General features: G+C 40.2%; 1 protein-coding gene across 2 annotated transcripts in view; it reads left to right on the top strand.

The window, feature by feature from the left end:
• Positions 1 to 27,585, top strand: part of UMAD1 (UBAP1-MVB12-associated (UMA) domain containing 1) — a 254,614-nt gene that overhangs the window by 162,867 nt on the left and 64,162 nt on the right. The window contains exons 1-2 of one of the 2 annotated variants that reach the window (XM_027540076.1): positions 9,168 to 9,208; positions 18,738 to 18,811. In XM_027540076.1, the coding sequence (XP_027395877.1) occupies positions 9,196 to 9,208; positions 18,738 to 18,811 (87 nt within the window). In that variant the 5' untranslated portion in view covers positions 9,168 to 9,195. Of the gene's footprint in view, positions 1 to 9,167; positions 9,209 to 18,737; positions 18,812 to 27,585 lie in introns of those variants that run through there. The other variant, XM_027540075.1, reaches the window with a different exon arrangement.

The following is a 27,585-nucleotide window of genomic DNA, read 5'->3' as shown; positions in this document are numbered from 1 at the left end:
TATGGTTTTGAGAACTCATGGCCTAAATCTAAGTGCTCCAGCTCTTTATCCCACTCCTACATACTGTCTCCCAGTCTGAGAAACAACATCTTATGCACGCTATTTGCTGTCATCTTAGACTCAGTCTTAACAACAACAACAAAATATTCTCTATGCACTTCTTGGTTGGTAGGTGCATGGTCTACAGATCAGTCAGCACTGTGCAGAGAGTCAGCGTTTAGCATTTTTCCCTTAGTAAGCTGCGTGGGGAGAGTCACCTGATCTTTCCTTAGATAGAGGCTCTCTGTCTGTTGCCGCCGGGCTCGGTTGCAGGGGCCTGGCCCTCAGTAGGTTGATGTGCTTTCTTTCACGGTGAAGAGGGGGAATCTGGGAGCTGCAGGAGGAAGGTTTGCTTCATGAGGTCTGAAGGTGGTTAAAGCGATAAGTGGAGAGGAGGATAAATTTGATTGAGACAGGTTGATTTGAATGAAGCAACTATTCTTAGAAAACTTACCATAATGGAACTGGTTGCTTAATATGTACATCTTTTCTATCCTCATCCTTTAAGCCTTAGGAAAAATGTTATAGATGTTCTAATTAGGCTTGGAAGGAAAGTTATGACCAACCTAGATAGCATATTGAAAAGCAGAGACATTACTTTGCCAACAAAGGTCCATCTAGTCAAGGCTATGTTTTTTCCAGTGGTCATGTATGGATGTGAGAGTTGGACTGTGAAGAAAGCTGAGTGCTGAAGAATTGATGCTTTTGAACTGTGGTGTTGGAGAAGACTCTTGAGAGTCCCTTGGATTGCAAGGAGATCCAACTAGTCCATTCTGAAGGAGATCAGCCCTGGGATTTCTTTGGAAGGAATGATGCTAAAGCTGAAACTCCAGTACTTTGGCCACCTCATGTGAAGAGTTGACTCATTGGAAAAGACTCTGATGCTGGGAGGGATTGGGGGCAGGAGGAGAAGGGGACGACAGAGGATGAGATGGCTGGATGGCATCACTGACTCGATGGACATGAGTCTGAGTGAACTCCGGGAGATGGTGATGGACAGGTAGGCCTGGCGTGCTGCTATTCATGGGGTCACAGAGAGTCAGACACAACTGAGCGACTGAACTGAACTGAACTGAATTAGGCACATGTCTAGATGAATTCTAATTTCACTGAGCCAGTCCCTAGGAGACTACTGAATTTATTTGAAATTGCTGTGTCATGAAGTATATAATAGGGATTTAAGCAACAAATTCTAATTTCAAAAATATCGAATTCATGAGGCGGAGCAATACTGTGGAATTCAGTGGTAATAAATTAGTAATTTTAAGTACATAAGCATTATACAGTTTTCATAACTTTAAGTGATAAGAGAGAAATTTTTGAAAAAAATCACAAATGTTAGTACATATTTCTAATGTTTCTATGTTTTTTAAAGGAGGCATTTAAAATTTGCCAAATACATGTTAGTAGTAAACTTAGAAATGCAGCATTAAATTCAATAAAATAAATAAAAATACTTTGTCAGAATTCCTTTGGAATCTTAGCCATGTCTTCTGTTTCATGCAGTTACCTCAAACTCACTGTAACGACAGAGAACCCAGTGAGATCTCTTCTCTGATTTCAGAGTCACTGTTGCCTCTTTGGCATTTTTCATCTACCCTTAACAACCTTCTGGGAAGTGTTTCTAAGTATCTTACAGCTGGTCTACCCTGACCTTCCTTATTGCTGAAATCCTGTCCAAACTTGATGACAGACCTGTGATTATTGATCTCTCCCAAAGCCTTTTTGTCCAGACTCTGCCCTCCACTCACTTCTAAGTGCCCTTAATAAACGTATTTCCTTTTACCAGTCAGAGTGCCTCCTCTTTAGCTTTCTTTGTTTATCCCATCATTTCATCAGGAACTCATGTTTCTGAGACTGTGTGTGACCCTCCTCATGACAAGGCTGTAATATATCAAACAGATATTTCATCAGGGTCTACCCGGTGTATTCTGGGTGCCGTCTACTGTAGTAGGTTCTGGAAATACTGTGGTGAAGAAACACACCCTTGTCCTGGTGGAGCTGACAGACTAGTGGGAACAAAAGCTATTAAACGAGTGAGTGCAATTCACTGAATGATTGTGAACGTGGAGCGCACTTTGGAGGATGGGCATGAATGGGAGCGTGTGATGGGGGCGTGGGCTCTCCTGGGTCTGGAGGGCTGAGATGTGAGGAGGGAGTACATGTCAGCTGGTGGGGTCTAGGTTGAGGAGCACTGCAGGCCAAGAGTGCTCCTCCATCTATCATCACTTTTCACCTTGTCATCAAGTAAATTCTCATACTTCAACCATGTGACTCACTCCTTCTAACCAGGGGACTTCTTCCTAATGCGTTTCTGCCCTTTCGGCTTTCTGATTTGTGTGCTCTGTCTGTCTTGGAGCTCCGGAGGTCAGTGTCCCCTCGTTGTTAGTTGAGGACCTACCAGTAGTGGGCTCCCCAAGTCTGATTTGTCCACTGACTCCTACCCTCTTAGTCTCTTCTTCTTTTTCTTCCCTTAATCTCTCATATTTGGAGAGATTTCTGTGGGAAAGAAATTCAAGCCACTAGTTGGGGACGATACAATTAATTTATTGATAGTGATCTCTTCCAGCAAACCTTGATTTCATTGTCAGCCACCTCCTCTCCCCATCCTAGTGACATTAAGGCTTAGGGGCTTGAAAACTCTCTCTTCCTAAGAGGACGTTTAGGTGTTTTGTATTAGATAATTAAAAGATAGGAATATTAGCTCTGAAATTCTACATGATCTATAAAAGTGTGCTTTATTTATCTAGTACTTTATATTGTAGATTCCTTGGTTATGACCAGCAATTGAGATGTTTTTAAAGTATAGCATGTTGATACTCAGTATTACTAACACTGTTGTTACCTTGTTACCTGGTAACGTTTATACAAACAAGTATGTGGATGTACATCTACAAAAACATCATAACAACATTACTGTACTAGTACCGAGTGGCCAAAATGTGTTCTGATGTTATTATTAATTAATGCAATGCATTGTAACTCTGCAGTTGGGCAAACTATGTCTTTTTTTTATTAAACTTTTTATTTTGTATTATAGTATGGCTAGTTAACAATTTTGTGACAGATTCAGGTGGAAAGTAAAGGGACTGGATCATACATATACACATGTCCGTCCTCCTCCAAACTCCTCACCCATCCAGGCTGCCATATAACACTGAGCAACAGTACTGAGCAGCTGTGCTGTACAGCAGGTCCCTGTTGGTTATCTACTTTAGTTTTTAATTAAGTTTATTTATTTTTAATGGAAGGATAATTACTTCACAGTATTGTGTTGGTTTCTGCCGAACATCAACATGAATCAGTCATATTCTTATGTCCCCTCCCTCTGGGACCTCCCTCCCCATTCCGCCCCTCTACGTGTTACTGAGCCCTGTTTGAGTTCCTTGAGTTATACAGCAGATGCCCATTGGCTGTCCATTTTCCATAATGTATGTTTCCATGTTATTCTCCATATATCCCACCCTCTCCTTCCTCCCCCCACGTCCATAAGTCTGTTCTCTGTCTCCCTTGCTGCTAAGTCGCTTCAGTTGTGTCCGACTCTGTGCGACCCCATAGACAGCAGCCCACCAGGCTCCCCTGTCCCTGGGACTCTCCAGGCAAGAACACTGGAGTGGGTTGCCATTTCCTTCTATGCTGTCTCCCTTGCTGCCCTGCAAATAGGTTCATCAGTACTGTCTTCCTACATTCCATATGTATACCTTAGTACATGACTAACTCACTTCACTCTGTATAATAGCTCTAGGTTCATCCACCTCATTAGTACTGATTCAAACGCATTCCTTTTTATGGCTGAGTATTATTCCATTGTGTGCGTGTGCACAACTTCTTTATCCATTCATCTTTATCCATTCATCTGTCTGTGGACATCTCAGTTGCTTCCATGTCCTTGCTATTGTAAATAGTTCTGCAATGAACATTGGGGTACATATGTCTTTTTCAATTTTGGTTTCCTCAACATATGCATTGGAGAAGGAAATGGCAACCCACTCCAGTGTTCTTGCCTGGAGAATCCCAGGGATGGGGGAGCCTGGTGGGCTGCCGTCTCTGGGGTCACACAGAGTCGGACACGACTGAAGCGACTTAGCAGCAGCAGCAGCAGCAACATATGTGCCTAGGAGTGGGATTGCTGAGGCATATGATGTTTTTATTCCTAGTTTTTTAGGGAATCTCCATACCGTCTTCCATAATGGCTGTATCAATTTACATTCCCACCAACAGTGCAAGAGGGTTCCCTTTTCTCCACACCCTCTCCAGCATTTATTGTTTGTAGATTTTTTGATGGTGGCCATTCTGACTGGTGTGAGGTGATACCTCATTGTACTTTTGATTTGCATTTCTCTAATAATGAGTGATGTTGAGCATCTTTTCATGTGTTTATTACACTTGTATGTCTTCTTTGGAGAAATGTCTGTTTAGGTCTTTTGCCCACCTTTTGATTGGATTGTGTTTCTGGTGTTGATTTGTATGAGTTGCTTATATATGTTTGAAATTAATTCTTTGCCAGTTGTTTCATTTGCTGTTATTTTCTTCCATTCTGAGGGTTGTCTTGTCACCTTGCTTATAGTTTCCTTTGCTGTGCTAAAGGTTTTTAAGTTTAATTAGGTCCCACTTGTTTATTTTTGTTTTTATTTCCATTACTGTAGGAGGTGGGTTATAGAGGATCTTCTGTGATTTATGTCATAGAGTGTTCTGCCTATGTTTTCCTCTCAGAGTTTTATAGTTTCAGGTCTTACATTTAGCTCTTTAATCCATTTGAGTTTATCTTTGTGTGGGGAGTTGGGAAGTGTTCTAATTTCTTTCTTTTACACATAGCTGTCCAGTTTTCTCAGCAGCACTTACTAAAGAGACTACACTATACCATTGTATATTCTTGCCTCCTTTGTCAAATATAAGGTACTGATAGGTGCATGGGTATATCTCTGGGCTTTCTGTCTTGTTCCATTGGTCTATATTTCTGTTTTTGTGCCAGTACTGTCTTGATGACTGTAGCTTTGCAGTGTAGTCCGAAGTCAGAAAGATTGATTCCTCCATTTTCATCCTTCTTCCTCACGATTGTTTTGGCTATTTGGGATCTTTTGTGTTTCCATATGAATTGTGAGTTTTTTTTGTTCTAATTCTGTGAAAAATGCCATTGGTAGTTTGGTAGGGGTCACACTGAATCTGTAGATTACATTTGGTAGTATCGTCATTTTCATAATATTGATTCTTCCCACCCAGGAACATGGGATACCTCTCCATCTGTCTCTGTTGTCTTCGATTTCTTTCATTGGTGTCTTATAGTTTTCCCTGTACAGCTCTTTTGTCTCCTTAGGTAGGTTTATTCCTAGGTATTTTACTCTTTTGTTGCAATGGTAAATGGGATTGATTCCTTAATTTCTCTTTCTGATATTTCATTGTTGGTGTATAGGAATGCAAGTGATTTCTGTGTATTGATTTTGTATCCTGCAATTTTGCTAAATTCACTGATTAGCTCTAGCAACTTTCTGATAGTGTTTTTTAGGTTTTCTATGTATAGTATCATGTTGGCTGCAAACAGTAAGAGTTTTACTTCTTCTTTTCTCATCTGGATTCCTTTTATTTCTTTTTCTTCTCTGATTGGGCAAACTATTTCTTATAGCTTGGCCCTTTAATTGAGTCATAAACAATCCTGTAACAGAAAGAAAACACACATTTTGCTTCACTTGATTTTTTTCCTTTTTTTCTTTATATACATATTTAAATAACAGCATGAACATAGAATAAATACCAATTATAGCATTTGTATGTAAACACTTATTGTGCTATGCTTAGTCGCTCAGTCGTGTCTGACTCCTTGGGACCCCGTGGACTGTAGCCTGCCAGGCTCCTCTGTCCATGGGGATTCTCCAGGCAAGAATAGTGGAGTGGGTTGCCATGCCCTCGGGATCTTCCCAACCCAGGGATCGAATCCGGGTCTCCTGAATTGCAGGTGGATTCTTTGCCATCTGAGCCACCAGGAAAACACTTATTAGGACAAAGCTAAAATAAGTTGTAAAGTACAGTATTGATCAGCGATAGACTCACCTTTAACTTCTACCATGTTATTCTAAATAGATAATAACACATCTTAAATTTTTATATTTAATTGTAGTAAAGTACCTGTAAGTTTTACCATCCTAACCAGTTTTACATGTATAGTTCCCTTAAGTACATTCACAAATTTGTAAATCAGTCTCTAGAACTCTTATATTGCAAAACTCAAGGTCTCTACCTACCAATCAAACAACAGCTTTCCGTTTCCTCCTTCCTCCAGCCCCTGGCAACCACCATTCTGCTTTCTATCTCTATGAATTTGACCATTCTAGGCATCACATATAGGAGTGATCATACAGCATGTATCTTTTCATGACTGACATTTTACTTGGCACTACGTCTTCCGGATTTATCCGTGTCATAGCATATGTCAGAATTTTCTTCCTTGAATGGCTGAATAATACTCCCTTGTATGTATATACCATACTTTGTTTATCCATTCATCTGTTGACGGATAGTTGGGCTTCTTCAGCTTTTTGACTCTTGTGAATCATGCTGCTGTGAACATGGACATGCAAATATTTCTTCAAGACCTTCCCTGCTTTTAGTTCTTTTGGGAATGTTTTGGGCTGTGACTTAGAGCTATGCACAGAGCTATGTACGTACTCTCTAAACATTTAAACAATATGGGTGGGAAGGAGAAATGAAGGCGTGGACAGTCACTCCCAAAATCAGGCAGATGATACTCTGTCAGCGTCTCAGAGTATTGTTTGTGAGTCAGCTCTAGTAGAGTCTCCTAGAATGCTAGCTAAAAATTTAGACTCTTTGGCTGTTCATTGAACTGAGCAAGTCTGCATCTCCCATGAGACTCGGGAATTTGTACCCCGGTGATTGTCACACACTGTGATGTGAGATGCAATGCCCCACCGGGGCATGTGGGAGATGTCGAGCATTTGAAGGTCCTGCTCTCTGCTGCTCTTAGCCCCTGCTTTCCCTTAGGGCACGTTTGTCCCAGGCTCGCCCATGATACACTCTCTTTTCCATCCTGTCTGTATGTTATAGTCCAATTAGAAGTTCCATAAGTAGAAGAGGATGCCCAGGCCCGAGTTTACAATCCTAAACTTTGATCACCTCCCAGGTGGGCTCCTCTTCCTCAGAAGGCTAATTGGTGATTCACTGTGGCTCTTTACCTGCTTCTAGTTAGTAGACGGGTGTACCAGTTAGGACTTTCTCCCTCAGACCTTGTGGTGTTGAATTTTACCTGAGTTCCTAAAGGGGCCAATGGCACCCCACTCCAGTACTCTTGCCTGGAAAATCCCGTGGATGGAGGAGCCTGGTAGGCTGTGGTCCATGGGGTTGCTAAGAGTCAGATACGACTGAGCGACTTCACTTTCACTTTTCACTTTCTTGCATTGGAGGAGGAAATAGCAACCCACTCCAATGTTCTTGCCTGGAGAGTCCCATGGACAGAGGAGCCTGGTGGGCTGCCGTCTATGGGGTCACACAGAGTCGGACACTACTGAAGCAACTTAGCAGTAGCAGCAAAGGGGCCAAACCACTTGTCTTATATGAGCATTTTTTTTTAATGTATTTATTTTTAATTGAAGGATAATTGCTTTACAATACGTTGTTGGTTTCTGGCATACATTAGGATGAATCAGCCATGGCTATACATATGTCCCCTCCCTCTTTATATGAACATTAAAATTATTTTTAATTTCTTGGCTGTGCTGAATCTTCATTGCTGTGCAAGCTTTTCTCTAGTTGTGGTGAGCGGGGGCTACTCTCTAGCTGTGGGTTTCTCGTTGCAGTGGCTTTTCCTATTGCAGAGCTTGGGCTCTAGGCACATAGGCTTCCTGTAGTTGCAGCTCTCAGACTCTGGAGCACAGGCTAAGTAGTTGGGGCACACGGGCTTAGTTGCTCCGTGTTACATGGGATCTTCCCTGACCAGGGATCAAACCCATATCTCCTGCAGTGGCAGGCTGATACTTTACCACTAAGCCACCAGGGGAGCCCCCATATGAACATTTTAAACGTGACATGCAGTGATCCTCAGGACAGCAGTGTCACATGCTCATATTGTATAATCACATGAGAAGTGTGACGTCTTCAATAAAGCAGGCCCAGCTTCTTTTGCATTTTGTAATCAAACTCCCGTTCTTCATCTGGGATAACGTCACACCACCTCATCATATTCGTCACACGTGGCTTTGCTTCTAAGTTGTGATCTGTGGTTTGCAAGTGATTCATTTTTAATATCAACTTTTCTTGAAATAATTTTGGTATATTTTCAGAAATACTCTCTTCTTTTAAAAGTAATGATGCTGACAAAATATATACTTTATTTTTAGTGAAAGGAGCTGAGGGAGAAAGAAAGCCCTAATATGAAGCTTGCTCTGGTTATGACTGGCCACTTTTCCCACAGTGTGCCTTGAATGAAATTTCTATTCCTTAATTGATTTGATATTCCCATAATTTTCAGTTTGGGGCTAATTTCTACAACCAGTTTTGCGATTACATTTTGTTGGCTGAAAAATCTCCTCTTGGATGCAAACAGATCGAAGGCGGGAGGAGAAGGGGACAACAGAGCATGAGATGGTTGGATGGCATCACCGACTCAATGGACATGAGTTTGAGTAAACTCCGGTAGTTGGTGATGGACTGGGAGGCCTAGCGTGCTGCAGTCATGGGGTTGCAAAGAGTCAGACATGACTGAGCGACTGAACTGAGGATGTAAATGCTCTGAGGGCAGGGATGGTATCGCTGTAGTTCACATGGTACCCAGAGTGATATGTGGCACATAATAGATTGTTGTTGTGTTCAGTCACTAAGTCATGTCCAACTCTTTGCCATGGACTGTAGCCTGCCAGACTCCTCTGTCCTCCACTCTGCTGGAGTTTGCTCAGATTCATGTCCACTGAGTCAGTGATGCTATCTAACATAATAGATATTCAGCAAATATTTATTGAATGAATGAAACAACATGAAGCTGATTGTCGTATGTTTCATGTACTGCTTTTATTGTTTCTGCTGGAAATTTTCTTTGCACTCTTCTCTTATACTACTTACAGGGAGACCTGGATTAGATCCCTGGGTTGGGAAGATCTCCTGGAGAACGATATGGCAACCCACTCCAGTAATCTTGCCTGGAAAATCCCATGAATGGATGACTCTGGTAGGCTACAGTCCATTGGATTGCAAAGAGTTGCACACGACTGAGCAGCTTTACTTCTTACACTACAACTCTTTGGTCCCTATCAGAACTCGGTTTCAAGACACTGACGGCTTACTTACCTAATACCTCTGATTGGACCAATGGATGCTGTAGGTGGAAACACACATTTGATCTCATGGTATCCCTTATTTCTATGTGGAAAACTGACTGAGCAGAACTTCTGATCCAAGCCAGTAACTCTACAAGTTTATTCTGTTGGTTGGAAAGGAGACCAGACGTTGAGCGTGAGTGACTTGGTGCCAGTGATCTCTGCCTCGGTTGCATTATTGGTGATGGATCAGTGCCATCCTTTTTCCCCAACAGCAGGCAGCACATTTGAGTCTTTGTTTCAGGATACCAGATAAACTGGTAGAGTGAGCCTGTTTTGTTTTGTTTTGTTTTCTGTTAATAGATTTCTGTTTCAAGCCCTACACATTGACAATCCTCCTTATATCAGTCCTGTTTGTTTTCAGCAGGCCCTGTAGACCTGTTGTCAGCGGCCTGCTCAGGGCTAACCTTTGTGTAGCAGGTTCTTTCAGCAGCATTTTGGGATCCAGGGTCAGGAATGATGAGCCGCCCAACATATTCTTGCAGGGTATAAATTTACTCTGATTTAGGAAAGCTATAAAAAAAAAAAAAAAACCCACCTTTGAAGGCATATTTGTATAGCGTGATACAATATTCTACAAATGTACAAGTACAAAATTACTTTGGCCTTTTGAGTGTCTAGTCTTCCAGTCTAAAAAAATGCCTGGGCTTATGTGTTTAACATGGTGTTAAATACTTAATTGATGTTTTGGGTTGCTTGAAATCTTCCAGAGAAATTTTTACCTATAGCTACATAGTAACAAGACTCAGAACTAAAGAAATCTGGAATCGCAGGTTGAATTAATTAAGAGCAGGCCAGGAGGACTGATCGAGTCTGACTTCTGTTGGATTTTTGGGTATTCTTACTTCCTTGAATAGATGTCCTTAAGTGTCCGGCGTGACCCTCAGCTTGCAGTGCAGTAAGCAAAATTTTAGCTGTATGATTTTAATAGCAGTCATAAATTAAAATCTGTTATGTTGCCTAAAAGTTGTATGAAATATGTGTTAAAATTAAGATTCACACTGTGTGTGTGAGTGCATGCTCCATTGCTTAGTTGCGTCTGACCCTTTGTGACCCCATGGACTGTAGCCTGCCTGGTTCCTCTGTCCATGGAATTTGCCAGACAGTCGTATTGGAGCGGGTTGCCATTTCCTTCTTTGGGGGATCTTCCTAACCCAGGGATCGTACCCCAGTCTCCTGCATTAGCAGGTGGATTCTTTACCACCCAGAGTCACACTAATATCTTATAAAATGCATTGCGTGTTCTTCTGAACCCTTAATTTTAATTTTTATCCATATTTTAACAGTCATTTATAATTCTTTTCAGGGGCTCTTTGTGTGTGCGTAGGATTATCTTTGAACTATCCCCCTCTCACATACAGTTGAATGAACAGTGTTAACTTCATTTATCAGAACGACGCCAGTGTGTTAGTTGTAAGCATCCTTAGCTAATTTGGGTGTCATAATCTTGGTATGCTCATTTAATGTGTTCTTGGTACCATTTTCATTTGCTTTTCTTTAATTCCTCGCTGGCTTGAACCTTTCCCTCCGTGTGTTTGCTGACTGCGGTCCTCTCCCCATGGCTTAGGTGTTCTTATTCTTGGCTTCTCGTGGGGTCACTGTTGTCGTCAAGAGTCCTGGCCTGACAGCAGCAGGCTCCTGGGCAAGGCACAGCTTTGGCAATTAGTCCTTCTGCTTTCTCTCTGTCCTTCCTTTCTTCATTATAGTGGAAACAGGGAGTGTGTGGACAATATTCTCAAAAGTGGAAAAGAAAACAGAACAGAACTGGAGGAGACTTAAATATAATGTGTATGAAACGGAGTTGGATAACTTGTCTTGAGGAGTAATGAGAAGCTGCGTGGTGTTACGTGAGGACTTGGCACTGTCAGCAGACTTGGATTCCACCACCAGGTCTGCCGTCCTTAAATGGATATTACAAAGGGACCTCACCACACTGCATGGGGCACTAAATGCGTTTACAGGAGAGCGGTTCTTTGACCTCTGCTGTGCTGAAGATCATGGCAACAGCTATTCACCACGTTTGTCTTTGCCCCAGCTGCTCTCCCTTCTTCCTCTCTGCCATTAGTGTTTAGCATGTTTTCTCATTTAATCTGTGTGTGCACATGCAGTCACTCAGTTGTGTCTGACTCTTTGCAGCCCCATGGACTGTAGCCTGCCAGGCTCTCTTGTCTATGAAATTCTCCAAGCAATAATACTGGAGTGGGTTACCATGCCCTCCTCCAGGAGACCTTCCCCACTCAGGGATCGAAACCTTGCATCTCCTGAATTGGTGGACAGATTCTTTACCACTGCTGCTGCTAAGTCACTTCAGTTGTGTCCGACCCTGTGCGACCCCATATATGGCAGCCCACCAGGCTCCCCCGTCCCTGGGATTCTCCAGGCAAGAACACTGGAGTGGGTTGCCATTTCCTTCTCCAATGCATGCAAGTGAAAAGTGAAAGGGAAGTCGCTCAGTTGTGTCTGACTCTTGGCGACCCCATGGACTGCAGCCCACCAGGCTCCTCTGTCCATGGGATTTTCCAGGCAAGAGTACTGGAGTGGGGTGCCATCGCCTTCTCCACTAATGCCACCATAATAGCCTTATTATGTGTCATGATTCCCATTTTTCAGATGAAGAAATTGAGGCTCTGAGAAATTCAGTAATGTGCCCAAGGTCGTGGATTTGGCAAAGGCATTGGGTTGAGTTCTGTCAGTTTCAAAGCCATTCGGTTGCCACCGTGCCAGGCCTCCTTGGGTAATGAGTGTGTGACTGAGGAATGAAAAGGAGTTAATGGAGAGGCCATTCCACTGTTCTTTCCACTACTTCACTCTGTGAATGACTAATAAGCAAACACTCCCACAGGGTATTTGCATTTTAAAGGAGGAGCTCATTAACCCTAATGAATCTCTAATTGGTAGAATTGTGAGGGGGATGTTTCTGAGCACTGGGACTTTCTCCTGTGTCTTCAAGGTGTCTGGCTATCCTTTTCTCCTCAGTAGACGATCAGCTATTCTGGAATCAGAATCATGCAGTAGAATGCAGTCACAATCTGCTAGTCTGCCCCAAATGCAACTGAATGAATTAACAGGGAGTTGTAAAAAGAATCATCTAAAGGAAAAGAAGTGTGAGTTAACATTGTATAAAATGAATGCTCAGGAACTAAATAACAAATTTGACAATGTGGAGGATTTTAAAAGTCAGTAAAAAATATTTCATATTCATTTTCACTTCAGAAATGTTATAGTAGCATTTTCTGTAGTGTGACACTCTGCAAGATTTTAATAGAGTGAATAAAGCGGTTTTCTAGTCAAAAACATGGTGAAAATTTCTTTTTAGTTTCTTTACTGAATTTTTCAGAGCCTTTACTATGTCAGAGTACGTTGAAAATCAACCAGAAGGGAATGCATTCGGTAGGTTTTTCCTCATACTTTTGATCAGAGAGCTATTTTTTCCATGGGAACCCCTTGAAACTAGTGTTTTGAAGACTGCATTCTCAGATATGAAGCTCTAGATAATTCCTCTCTAATAAAAGGAAAGAAAGAAAACACGTTTCTGTGTTCACAGTTGTTCATCTGTAGGCAGGCTCCAGTGCTTTCCACACCAGGCCATCCCCTGTCCTGTTGGATTCTAGGGTGTTCCAGTAATAACACCCTCCTTACCCAGATAAGATCTGGACAGTTTAGTTAAAAAAATAAAGACAGATGAAGAACAGATTCTCATTTTTATTGCCTATCGAGCTGGTGTTGAAGAACGTGGCTTCTGTCAAGAAGCAAATGGGTTTCCTGTTCTGAACCCCATTAGGTTGACCTCCACCCTGTTAAGAGTGTGCTGGGCTGGGGCAGCCCTGCTCCAGTGGGAGGGCCCCTGGGCAGGGTCAGAGCAGAGGGGAATGAGCAGCAGCAGGAGAGCCGGGAGGGGAGTAGAACAAGAAGAACCCCGTTAGCTTTGCCCTCCCACATCACCAGCCCAGTGACAAGAATGGAGGGAGAGACTGGGGGGAGGTTAGTAACTAGGGTTTCCTCCACATTGAAGGAGGCCTAAAGAGTGAGAGTACTCCCGACTCACCCACCACCCCCTCCCCAAAAGAGATCTCCTCTGGGGGACCCAGAGAGGCATTCAGGTTTCCCTGGCATCACTGGCAGCGTCTCCTCTTTCCTTTTCCCTTGTGCCTGGTGCTCATTCTTCATCACATCTCTCCTCTCCCTCCACCCAGGTCACCCAGTAGAATGAGATCATGAAGACATGCTCATCACCAGCCCTTTCTCATCTTATATAGCATAATTCAGCTTTTTTTCCTAGAAGAGGTAGGCTCTAAAATAGAGATCTGGAAACTGCAGCCTGACTCAACCCACTTTTGTAAGTAAAATTTCATTGAAACACAGCTCCACTCAGCAGTTTATATATCTGTGGCTGTTCCCAGCTACAATGGTAGACTGGAGAAGTTTTGACAGAGAAGCCTAAAATATTTCCTGTCTAGCCTCACTAGACTAAAATACACATGAAATTTCACTTCAGTCCTTTAAGTTCTGAAAGAGCTTCGTTAATATGCGTGAAGCCTTTCTCCTTTAAATTGCCCAGGCTCCTCTGTCCATGGAATTATCCAGACAAGAATACTGGAGTGGGTAGCCATTCTCTTCTCCAAGGGCATCTTCCTGACTCAGGGATCAAACCTGGGTCTCTTGCATTGTAGGTGGATGCTTAAACGTCTGAGCCATCAGTGAAGCCCACACAGTAAAGTCGGGGAGGAGGGAAATTGGGATAAGAATCAATTGTGGTATTATAAATAAGACTTTATGAAATGTTAATACTATGAGTTTTTTTCTTTTTTTTAATTGAAGTATAGTTGCTTTACGGTATTGTGCCTGTCTCTGCTGTACAGAAAAGTGACTCAGTTATATACATATACACATTCTGTTTCAATATTCATTTCCATTATGGTTTATCCCAGGAGATTGGATACAGTTCCCTGTGCTATACAGTAGGACCTTGGCATTTATCCATTCTCCATGTAATAGTTTGAGTCTGTTTTTGTTGTCTTTTTCCTTTTAAATAGCTGAGTTGCAAATGAAAGTTTTGAATCTATGGGTGCATGCTCACTCAGTCAGTCATGTCTGACTCTGCCATCCTAGGAACCCGCTAGGCTCCTTTCTCTGTCCATGGTATTTTCCAGGCAAGAATACTGGAGTGGGTTGCTGTTTCCTTTTCCAAGGGAACTTCCTGATCCAGGGATCAAACCTGCATCTCCTACATTGGCATATAGATTCTTTACCACTGAGCCACCTGGGAAGTCCTATTGAATCTATACAGCACATAAATTAGAACTAACTCATGTCTGAAAACTGAAGCATCATTTCACATTCATCACATGCATTTTTATTTTTATTCTTGAAGTGTTTTACATTCATATGGGTTATTACAAGTTAGAGAAACTAATTGAATTTTTACTGTGATAAAATAATTCTTCAGTGAGAGGAAAATGGTTCTGTTTCACTGTGACCTGTTCTTGTCTGTTTGCTGTTTGTATAGTTTTCATTTTGTGCCTTTGTTTGTAGAGAATAACCTTGCAGGTTGCATTTTTCCCGATAATCAGTTATTGTCTTGAGTCATCACCAAATATGGCATTTCAGGAAATGGTGATGGTACAGTTGCTTCCAGGCAGATGTGTTGTGTGGTGTCAAGAGCACTGGCTGACAGCCTTTCTGGTTATTCAGGCAGCAGGGAGGTTGGGACTTGCCTGCTGGCCCAGTGGTTAAGAATCCACCCCACAGTGCAGGGAACGTGGGTTCAGTCCCGGACTCCGGGAGCTGAGATTCCATGTACCCCAGACTAAGCCCACGCACCACAACCAGTGAGCCTACACTCTGCAACAAGAGAAGCCACTGCAAAGAGAAGCCCACGCAGCACGACTGGAGAGTAGCCCCTGCCCGCCACAGCTAGAGAAGAGCCCCACACTGCGATGAAGACCCAGAGCAGCCAAAACTGCACACATACATACATAAAAAGTTTGGTACAGATACTTGTCTTGAAATCAGAAATTGGCAAAGGAAGCATAGACTTGAATGATTTCACCCAAGTACAGTGTTTGTATGGCTAGGGGATGGCCCTATACTCATTTTAAAAGATTAAAAAAAAAACCTTAGAGTAAATGCCGTTTCATATTGGATGACACATACTTTCTTCTAAACCTCAGGCATGTGAGTTATTAAACACCTGACTCAGTGTACAGGGACTTGCATGACCTTGGCTGCATATGCTGCTGGGGTCTCAGTGGTCTCATTCCCTTTACCCAAGCAAACTAAACAACTTGTGGATTGGTTTTGCCATCCATGAACTGGGGGTTGATTTGCTCATCCCTAACTTTCAGAGAGAAGGTGGATTTCTGAGAATAAGACTCTTCCCGATGTGCAAATAAATGGTCAGTTTAGATAGTAACTTTTAAAAAATCAGTCAAAATTAGTAATAAAAGTAAGTTGACATAATTTTTCACTTAATGACTATTAACTTTATTATCCTATAGATGTAGTTTAAGTTCCTAATGCTTTTGTTTCAACATGATTTTTAAAAAATCATTAACTTTTTAAAATCTAACAAGTTATGCCCCAATTACCAACCACTGGTAACAATATATCAGAATGGTATTTAATAAATTTGCTTTTTAAGTTTCACAAATATGTTTTAGAGGAAAAAGACTAATTATATGCTCAAATAAAGCTTTTATTACATACTAGTTAGTATTGTCATGGGCTTCCCAGGTGGCTTAGTGGTAAAAAATCTGCCTGTCAATGAAGGAGATGTGGGTTTGATCCCTGAGTCAGGAGAATTTCCTGGAGGAGGAAACGGAAACCCAGTCTGGTATTCACAAACAGAGGAGCCTGGCGGGCTATATAATTCATGGGGTTGCAGAGTTGGACCTGACTGTGTGACTAAGCACACATGCACAGTATTATCACAGTTTTATAGGCTAGAAACTATAGACAGAAGTTCACTAATTTACTCAGCTAGTATTCATGAAACACCTACCATATGCTGGGTTCTGACCAACAGTATGAATGCCATACTTAGCTGAGAAAACAGCTTGTAGGCTGGAATATGCATGACGTGCTTGGATTTTAAACATTTAGTGGTTTACTTTATCTTATGTCAATAAACTACCAACTTAATTCTTGCTTAATAGTTTTAGAATTTAACAGAATTTTATTTAATTCTTTAAAATTTTACAGGGCTCTTTCTTGATTATAGCCATTGGTAAACTTTTGTGTTCCACTGTGGAAAAATTAAACCCAGCCCAGACTTAGATACTTCGTTGCCTCCAGTGAAGACTGTGACCTTCCCCGCATTAACAAATTCCTAACCTTTAGTGTCAGCCAAGTCATCGTGTGTGGATTTTGTAATCTTCCCTCTTGTGGACATTCCTGGGCTGGCCTAACTTTATGGGAAGAACAGATTGCTAGATTAACTTCTCATTGTGCTTTTAACAAGTAGATTAATGGTTTCTTTACCTACCATGTGTTAATCACAGATGATTAGTGTTAGTCAATAAATTAACATAGACTATTAATACATTAAATTATGCAAGTACTGACCTAACTGTATTTCTGTCTGTCCTGTGTCCTTAGAGGCAGCCTAGTCACCAGCTTGGTTTAGTAATATAACCCACCCAGGCACCACCTTTAGGAATTAGGCTATTAACTGAACGCTCATTTATGAATTTGTTCATTGTTCTTTCCTGTTGTAAAAATGGTTTGACATATGGTTAATTATTACATACAAACATACATACTCTGAGGCAGATCTACAGAGACACAAATAAACACTTATAAAGAGTAAAACTTCTTAAAAGACACATTTAGAGGACAGTTATTCATGTTAGAAAGATGTCTAATGTTTGAAAGTAATTTGCTTTATCTATTTAAGTTACAGGAGAAGGCAATGGCACCCCACTCCAGTACTCTTGCCTGGAAAATCCCATGGACGGAGGAGCCTGGTAGGCTGCAGTCCATGGGGTTGCTAGAGTCGGACATGACTGAGCGACTTCCCTTTCACTTTTCCCTTTCATGCATTGGAGAAGGAAATGGCAACCCACTCCAGTGTTCTTGCCTGGAGAATCCCAGGGACGGGGGAGCCTGGTGGGCTGCCATCTATGGGGTCGCACAGAGTTGGACACGACTGAAGTGACTTAGCAGCAGTAGCAGCATTTAAGTTATAAGGTTTCCTAGTTTATTTGAAATATAACTTTATTTACAAAATATAAATTCACTTGATTTTTCCAAAGTAAACCTGTATAAAGCAGGATACATTTCTGGTTCAAATTGTATGTCTCTGTATTTATGATTTTTGTGACCTCTATAAAATTACTATTCTTAAATATTAACTGTTTACTCTGCAGTGTGAACATACAACAGCAGAAAATACTTCATTTTGTTTTGGTACATCAAACAAAATTTTATTTAAATCTCATTTTCTGTGTTATTTGAAAATTTTTCATTCTGTATTTAATTATAATAAAGATATCCCGTGTTCTTCTATTAAAATTAGTCCTTCAGTGAAAATCCTGAGTTTTCAGTGAAAATTTTCAGTAAAAACTTATAGGTAAAAATACCCGTTTACCTATAATTTCTTTATTTTAAATTTCTTTTTAATTGGAGGAGTATCGTGTTGATGTCTGCTGTACAACACGATGAACCAGCCGTAAGTGTACGTACACCCGCTTCCTCCCAGGCCTCCCTCCACCCCGTCCGAGCCCTCTAGGTCAGCACAGAGCAGCAGGTTGGGCTGCCTGTGTTACACGTGGTGTCATACATATCGCAGTGCTCCTCTCAGTTTATCCCCGCTCTGCTTCTCCCGCTGTGCCCACAAGCCCATTCTCTCTGTCTGTGTCTCTATTCCTGCCCCGCAAATAGGTTCATCTGTACCGTTTTTCTAGATTCCATATGTATGTGTTAATATACAGTATTTGTTTTTCTCTTTCTGACTTCCTATAACAGGCCTTTTTGTGGGTGAGTAATACTCCATTGTGTGCATATACCACAGCTTCTTTATCCATTCATCTGTTGATGGACAGCTGGGTTGCGTCCACGTCCTGGCTGTTGTAAATAGTGCTGCAGTGAATGTTGGGGTACACGTGTCTTTTTGAGTCACGGTTTTCTCAGGGTATATGCCCAGTAGTGGCGTTGCTGGGTCATGTGATGGTTTTATTCCTAGTACTGTTTAAGGAACCTCCATACTCTTCTCCACAGTAGCTGCCCCAATTTACATTCCACCGCAGTGCAAGAGGGTTCCTTTTTCTCCACACCCTCTCCAGTGTTCATTGTTTAGTAACAGAAGATATTTCAAATAAGTAGTAGACAGTTTGGCCTCAATGGCATGATAAAGTTTTGGTTTTTTTTTTGTTTGTCTAATAGGAGATACAGCGCATGAACAGAGAGTGGCAGCAAGAGGCAAAACCTCAGACGTAGAAGACAACCAGCCTTTGGAGGTAAGCGAAGCTCAGTGAGCCCTTTTGGGGTAAATCCAAACAAGTCACTGTGATAATAGAGTCCTCTGAGGATAAATAGTCACTTCATTCTGGCCATGCAGACAGGTGCCGACGTACCAGGAGAACAGGTGAGCTGCCAGAAATCAAGGCAGGTTGGGCGGCAGTGACTTCCCAAGTACTAAGCTTTTCCTAGTGCCGGAAGTGGAAACTTCCTGTTGGAAACAGAGGCATAGAACACCGAAGTTAAAACATTTGAATTATTTTTGTTGAGTGATTATTTTCTAATATGTTTGAGTAAATGGGTAATATATGAACCTATAGAGAAAGGTTTGAGAGTAACTTCTTCAGAACTGCCTTACATTAGCATTTCCACCACCACAGTGCACGCCTTGACATTGTTCAGTAAAAACGACTAGAGTTTTTATTCTTTTTCCACGTAAGAAAGTTATTTGCTTCTGAGTACTTGAGAGTGTAGTTCACTTCCTTTCATGGTCTGTGTGGAAACATGCTAACCTTATTGAATCACTGAAAGAATCATTTTTAAGACTGGGAGAATGGTAACTATTGGAGTGGAAGAGATATCCATGGATTTTGAAATGTTCTGCGTGGTGACACACCTCTACTTTTTGTAGAAAGGGTGTGTCCATATAACTGGAGTGAGGTCCGGGCACCTGGCCTCTTTGATTCATCACTGTATCCACAAAGCCAGGCACAGAAAAGGAGGTCAAAAGTATTTGTCAAATGAATGAATACAATCATGAGTTATAAGTAGAGCGCAATATTCATCTTAAAGGTTTTGGGGTTTAGATTTTCCACAGTGAGTAAATATTTTATAATCAAGAGAGAAACTTAAAAGCAGTTACTTGGGAAGTAAAATTGATGTAGAAAAAGAAAAGAGCCACATTTCCAATAAAACTGGCATTTGTTTTTTTCTATTAATGCATGCAAGTGGTATTCATTAAGCAATGACTGTGTTGAGTGCAGTGTGCAAGCGGCTGAGTATATAGTGGTGGAAAAAAAAGATACAAGGACAAAGAAAAATCTGCAGTATATGTGTTGCAGCATCTTGATCTCTTTACTCAGATATTTAGTGAATACTGAACATAAGTAACATCTTCTTTTTAATTGGGGGTTAATCGAGTTAGTTTCTGTTGTACAGTGAAGTGAATCAGTTATGTGTATACATATATCCCCTCCCTTTCAGATCTCCCTTCCACCTTAGGTAGTAGCATCTTTGATAGGAAATAAAGGTTGATGTATTTGAGCTTTAGGAAAGAACCACCAAAATGGTTTAGAAATCATCCATGATTACTTCAGTTTTACTGCTTAGGTATGTATGTGATTCAGCGGAAATGTCTGCCGAACTCAATTATTTTTAAAAGTCAATTTATTGATAGGAAGAATTCCAAGATTAATTTTGAAGGAAAGAAGCTTTTGAGAATAGATCCTCTGAGATTTGAAACTAGCTCATTGGAACTACTTCACTTACAAGTTTCTAAACAGTTCGGCCTTTACTTGAGCAAAGAAGAACTATTGATCCCTGGCCCTGCCACCCCGAGGCTTCTCTCTGCTGAAGTTTTCCCCATCAGTGTTAAATAGCATCACCCTCTGAAGAGTGGTTTAGAATCATACCCCTGGGGTACCCCTGGCTCCTTTATTTCCCTCACTCTACATGCATTTCCACCAGTTAAGTCCTGTTTCCTCCCCTTCCACATACATCCAGACTCTAGCCACTTCTCAGTGTGGGCACTGCTAGAATCCTAAGCCACCAATTTCACCTGGACTCTCTGCCTCCATTCTTCCCCCTTAAGTCTGTTCTCTTCACAGCAGACAGAAATTGGATCAGATCACATCACTCCTTGACTTCAAGCCCACTGACCACCCACTGTGTGGACTCAGTTGCTCAGTTGTATCCAACTCTTTGCTACCCCTTGGACTGTAGCCCACAGGTGCCTCTGTCCATGGGGTTCTCCAGGCAAGAATACTGGAGTGGGCTGCCCTTTCCTACTCCAGAGGATTTTCCCAACCCAGGGATCAAACCCACATCTCTTGCATCTCTGAATTCACAGGTAGATTCTTTACCACTGGTGCCACCTGGAAAGCCCTAGGAGTTATCATAAATCTATTAATTTAGATTATTTTTGACATTGAATACATTAGCAGGATGAAGTATTATGATTTCAGTTGGGTTTTTGAAAGATATACATCTGATTAAAATGTAACTATTATAGCTAGCAAGAAAGATTCTCATTATTTTCCTTTTTAATGGCTATACAACAAATGTTGAAATATTGTTTATAATGAAAACATATTTGATCAGTTTGTATAGGTTCCCTAGAGCTTAAAAATAACACTCTTAGTTACCAAAATATACGTTGTTTTCCTAAGAACCCTTTGGAGAAGGTAGATTTTAGTGCCCCCAGATGAATTTTTCAGTGAATTCAAATAAACATGTAGATTGACTACTATTTTCAAGGAATTTGGTTGGACCTGGGGCAAAGAGGATATAAAGCTATGTAAGACTTCATGATTCTTACTTACATTCTCAATCTATTCATGAACATCACACAACTTCACAAGTCATTATAATAAAAGGTGGAATAAACACATTTCTTAAACTCCATAACTACAAAGATAACTGAGATTTCAGTGGAGGAAGAAACATCATTAGTGAGAATCAAGAAAGGCTTCAGTATTAGGTGAGCTTTGAACTATGAAAAAAATTTTTTTTTACAATTTATGCAATTTTATATATTAATACAAATTCCTGTGAAATGAAATTCCTCATTAACATTTTAGACATACAGAAGCAAATCATGGATTGAAACTACTTTCCACACATGGATTTCAATGACAGATTAAAAAAAAAAAAAAAAAACGAATGGAACTTGGCCTATGCTATACTGTAGTTTTAATGGCAGTTACAATATTTTGTTAAGTAGTCTGTGTTATTTTCCCTTACACTTTATAGCCCAAGTATACTTCAAAAACTGTGTTGCCTCTCCAAGTACAGCTTTCCCACAGACATCATGGAAATTCTAGATGAAATATATTTGAAAAAAGGAGATCTGGTTTGGGCATCAAATAAGCTACATTTTACGGAGTTGGAGTAGGACTTATTTTAATGCACAGAAGATTCTATGAAAAGCAGCATGTTTATTTGTATTAAATAATATGTGGGATTTTTACTTCATGAAACTGAAAATAATGCAGCATTCATTCCAGGAAATCATACTTTCTCGAGTATGTTTGTCTCTTCTTTACCCCGCCTCTGTCAGTATTTTAGGTTTCTCTTACTGATGACTTTATTTACTACTGTTTGTGCTTTGGCTTTCCCCGAATATAATCCTAAAGTATCGTTCCCTAAAACAGGGTAACTTAAGGAGGCAGTGAACTACCTAGTTGTCAAATGTGGTTCCCCAGGTTGCGCTTTTGCCTGCGTGTTAATCCCCGTTAGTAACTCTTCACAGAATTCACATGTTTCTCGTGTGTAGCATATAAGCTCCTGTAAACCTGTATTTGAGCTGATTAAAATCAAGTCATTAGACTGTAGTACTTGAGGAAAAAGTGATAATTTGGAACTAATTATCCAGTTGGAAGTTTATCTGCCTCCTTCTGCTCCTTCTCTTTTTTGTAGCTGCCTCTCTGGGTAAATTTTGGTGGTGAGTTGTAATGACATTACAACAACTTCCTGTTTTTTGCTGCTGTAGGAGCCAGGGTATTTACAGCTCAGGGGGATAAACCCACAGATTAATGGGGGAACTGGTTTTGAATTTTTGTCATGATTCACCTCTGCAAGGAATTAACAATATAAGTAAATAATTAGTCATTCTTTTCTAATCTTGAGTTGTGGAAAGTGTTTCATATTGTGAAAACTAGAACGATATTACTGATTTACTGCTGATTGTTTTTTGGTCTATAGGTATATTCTGAGAGCTGTGAATATAGAAATATCAGTTTTTTAAATAGAATTGCATCAATTTTGGTGACTATTAATTTTAAACAGTTTTAGCAGATACTTTTAGATTGCATTTGTTGAACTTAAATTTATTTGTACTACAAAAATAATTTTTTACTTTGCTTTTCTTATCCTCTTTATTTTATTGAAGTACATTTGACATACAATAGTATATTAGTTTCATGTGTACGACATAGTGCTTCAACATTTGTACACATTGCAAAATGATCAGCTCAATAAGTCCAGTTACCATCTGCCACTATACAAAGTTAGTCCAATATTATTGCCTGTACTCCCCATGCTATACCTTACATCCTCATGACTTATAACTGAAAGTCTGTATTTCTATAACTGCAATTTGCATTTCGTTTTGGTCTCCAAGACTGAGGAATATGTTTATTTATTTAGTTCACCAACCTAAAGATAACAAAATGCAAAACAAGCCAATAAAAAAGTCCCCACAAAACCACAGTTCCGTTCGTGTGTTTGTCTTGAGTGACAACTAATTCACATATGCATATGGAGACACATATAAAATAATAACTAACAGATGGTATAGCTGCAAAGTAGGATTTATAAAGATTATTATCAGCTGGTGGTACTGAGACACTGTGGTTATACTGACAGAAGACACAAAAATTGCTTATCATAATAAACTGTGACACTAATATCCCCCCAACTTCTGTTAACCAAAGTAGCTTACCGCATATTTAATACAGATTTTTTAATGAAGACCTAAAATAATCGTACAGCCAGTTTGTACTAGGGAATTTAATAGATAGCAGTTGTAAAAACAGTAAGATTAGTAAGAACAACAACAAAACATTTGCTAAGATCGTTAAGTGCATAATAGTAGAATCCCCGGAGAGTGAGGTAAGGATTTGGGGGACTCTGTTTGTTCATGTCATTTGAAGTACACATCTCAGTCTAGTGCAGTGGGCACAGTTTTTGTATTTTCTTACTTGCATTTTTCTGGATTGTTGAGTTACATGTGAAATTCATAGTTCAGTAATTTAGGGAACAAAAGTTGATCTTTTGAAAAAGGCATAGAATGGACATGTATTAATGAAATGTTCACTCTTTTTTTAAAGTGTTTGTATATTTTGCTTTATGTCTTTTGACAAAGCTATAGGCCTTCAGATTCTGTAGGGATGAATTTTCTTGTTCTTTTTTTTTTTTAGATAGTCATTAAAATGAATGAAAATATCCTTGAAGTTTGTAAATTCCGTATGATGTAGACTTTGGTTACCATTCCTTAAAAAGGGGTATAAGATTATCTTATTAAAGACTGAATTCTGTGTAGAAAAAAATTAAGACTGGGTACTACAGAAAAAAGGAAACTTGAGTGATTCTCAGGAATAGCAAATATTCATCCCCTGGTTATCACGATTTTGGTTTTAAGATTTTTTAAGTATAACATTGATACATGTTAATAAGTTCATAAATTTACATTATGGGGGTTATAATGATGATTATGAAACTATTCTCACAAGATATTCATAATCCAAATACAGGTACAATGGAAATCGCTATTGAAGGCAGTTTAAATTGTTACACCCATTTTTGAAAGCATTTTGGCAATAAGTATCAAGAACCATAAAGACATTAACATACTTTGACAGTAATTCCACTTTTAGGATTCTAAGAAAATACTCTTAAATCCACAAGAGGTTGTGTGTGCAGAAAGATGGCAGTCCACTTAATGGAATATTTTTTAGTGTTCAATAAAATATAAAGACTCTTGGTTTCATAATTTCAGTTAGAAAATTTGAGGTGCAAAATTATATTTTAAACTGTGCAGAAAAAGGTTATGTAATGCATAAAAACATTAAGAGTAATTGCCTTGGGAATGTTAGATAAATCGGAGAAGGCAATGGCACTCCACTCTAGTACTCTTGCCTGGAAAATCCCATGGATGGAGAAGCCTGGTGGGCTGCAGTCCATGGGATCGCTAAGAATCGGACACGACTGAGAGACTTCACTTTCACTTTTCACTTTCCTGCATTGGAGAAGGAAATGGCAACCCACTCCAGTGTTCTTGCCTGGAGAATCCCAGGGACGGTGGAGCCTTGTGGGCTGCCGTCTATGGGGTTGCACAGAGTCGGACACGACTGAAGCGACTTAGCAGCAGCAGCAGCAGGTTTGATGATGAGGATTTTGCCTAACAGAAGAACTTTTTTGGATGGCAGCTGAGGCTACGGAGCAGTCTACTGAGGATGATCTTTGGGAAATATGTAGGCACTTTCCTACCTTGGCTTATTTATGATCTCTTAGTTGATCACAGAGCATTACATCTGATCGCGGTTTGTCAAAACACCTGTCCTCTCACCTAGGGGTCTTTCCAGCAAGGAGAAGAGTGAGTGACTGAAAGGTTATTTTTCACCTATCATTGGTAATCACAGGGCCCAGACTTTTCTCGCTGATCTACTTGACTGTCTATTTCGTTGTATTGGTTATAAAGTCATATTCCTCCCTCTTAGAGATTGTGGGTTACTGGCCTGAACACGTATTTACCTACAGACCTTGTTTTTTCCTCTGTATCTATGAATCTGAGACTCTTGGTTTGAAGATATTAATTTCTCCTTTTATAACAGTTTCTGGGAATATAATTTTATCCAGGATGAGTGAAAGGATCTTTGTGTTTTGTTTTCCTTATATAGAACTATTTCAAATTTTTGATTTACTGAGAAATGAAGCACAGTTGGATTACTGCAGTGCTTATGTCATTTAAATGGTAAATTTAATTCTTTGATGTGTTTATCCTCCTATGCAAGATACCTTTTGGGAAAAGATTTTGTAGCGCGCATCTCTCCAATCTTTGTTTTCACTTGAATTAGTGGGCCATATAATACAGTAGAAAGTACATTTTTTACTGAATTCCTCTGCTCACCAAGTGTTTGATCTTGGACAAGTTGCTAAGCTTCTCTTCAACTTCAATTCTTAGTCAATGAAGTCGAGGGATTAGATGCAGTGTCTGAGATCTTTTCCTCCCCACAAGTCCTGGCTCTTTACCTCTTTGGAAAGTGAACTGGAATTTTGCCACCAAATGCCAACCTTTATACTGCTTCTTTGATTGGAGGGTGGAGGAAGGGGGATGGCGGGAAACCTGCTGCATAATGAAGATTTTAGGTATTGATTAATCAGGCTTTTGTGCTGACTAGGAAGGAATTACCCTTGCAGGTAAATTGTCAGACTGCTAAAACCATTTCCAAGATCCTCGTTCTTGCTTGCAGAGTGTGTTTGGGAAAATGATAAATTTGGCCACTGGTAAAGAACAATTAAAATACCTCATGATTATGTCTTTAAAACTATAAACTTTGTACTTTTATATTTGCCAGATTAGCTTGGGTTGTTGATTGCTCGAAACACTGGCAAGATGAATTAGCTTGAGGCGGGCTCCTCAGAGTTTGTGAAGATCTTTTCCATCACTTCAGACTTGTTTGTTTTTGTTACTACGTCTCAGTCCTAGTTCAGTTTTGCTGGAAAAAATTGGAACAGAGAGGTCATAATTCTGATACTTTCTGGCTTCCGTTGGGTTAACAAGCACTGAAACATTATGTTCATTCATCCTGGCCAGAAAAGGCCAAACTGTGTGAGGTGTGTGAGAGGTGCCCCGCTTCCATCCAAAATGCACATATGGTGTGGGCAAGCCGGCAGTGGGACTTTGACGCAGTGTCTCAGCTCATGTACGCAGTCTGTTGCTCAGCACCGGTTACTCCTTGCCAGAAACCTGCTAACCTGCTGCTTTTGTAGCTCCACTTGATGAAGCTAAGGTAAGCTTAAAGTGACCACAATGCTATTTGTTCAACTTGAGCAGTCTTAGTTTGTTAAACGTTATGTAACTGTAACCGCCTGCCTCCTCTGTTGATTCTTCACAATTGATTGCAATTAGAACCAAAGAACCGGAACCTGTAATTGCATTGCACAGAGCTACATCAGATCCAATATGTGTCTTTATTGAGTATGTTTCGAAGGAGGAACTGAAATGTGGAAATGCTGGCTTTTTGCTGAGAAAACCAGATTTGCTATCTCCAGTTGAGGAATTATTTTCAAAACCAGAGAGGCTATTCTGTGTATCTGTTGGTAGTCATTTGGTTGTCATCTTTCCAGTTTTCACTTTTGTAGTTTTAAAACACCACAGAATCAGCAGGGTGGGAGGTCCATGTTGGGAGAACAACTGTTCCCTATTTCCCAGAGCCATCTTTTTTTCTAATCCCCTGTTTTTTTAATTAGTAACAAATGGTCCTTATTTTTTCTCCTTTGGCTCCGGTTACAGTCGTACCTGGTCACTCTATAGGGAGTTCAGATTAAAGCACAGCCCTATTTATGTTGTCTGCACACACAACTAGAGATTCTTTTTCAGAAGGATAAATTTCACCTGACTCTATGCAGTGGAAAACTGGCCTGCAGGTATGTACTTGGCCTAATTGGCATTTTCTGAATATTCCACTTTGTACCTTACTGAGGATTCTTGTGAATATGCTTATGAGAGTGCACCAACATGAATACATAGGGGAAAAAATCACACCTTAGCTAAGCTCAGCTAAGTTTACATAGATTTTACATTTTTTCCCCAGACCTAACAGGCCCCATTTCTTACTGTATATCAGGTTTTTAAAAAAATGAACTCCTGTGTTCATCCTGTCTTGTTAAATAACTGGTATTAATTTCTACCTGTTCAAGGACTGTTTAATATCCACTTTTGGAATGTCATATTGTTAGGTACCTGCCTTTCACACATTACCTTTTAAATTAGTTAAGAAATCATTATGGGTTTGAATTCCTAAATTTTCTCTAATACTAGTTATGTAATAGA

This window comes from Bos indicus x Bos taurus, chromosome 4 (genome assembly GCF_003369695.1).
Source record: "Bos indicus x Bos taurus breed Angus x Brahman F1 hybrid chromosome 4, Bos_hybrid_MaternalHap_v2.0, whole genome shotgun sequence".
Lineage (NCBI taxonomy): Eukaryota > Metazoa > Chordata > Mammalia > Artiodactyla > Bovidae > Bos > Bos indicus x Bos taurus.
The sequence above is the reverse complement of the archived record's forward strand: the minus strand, read 5'-3'. Positions and strand labels throughout refer to the sequence as shown.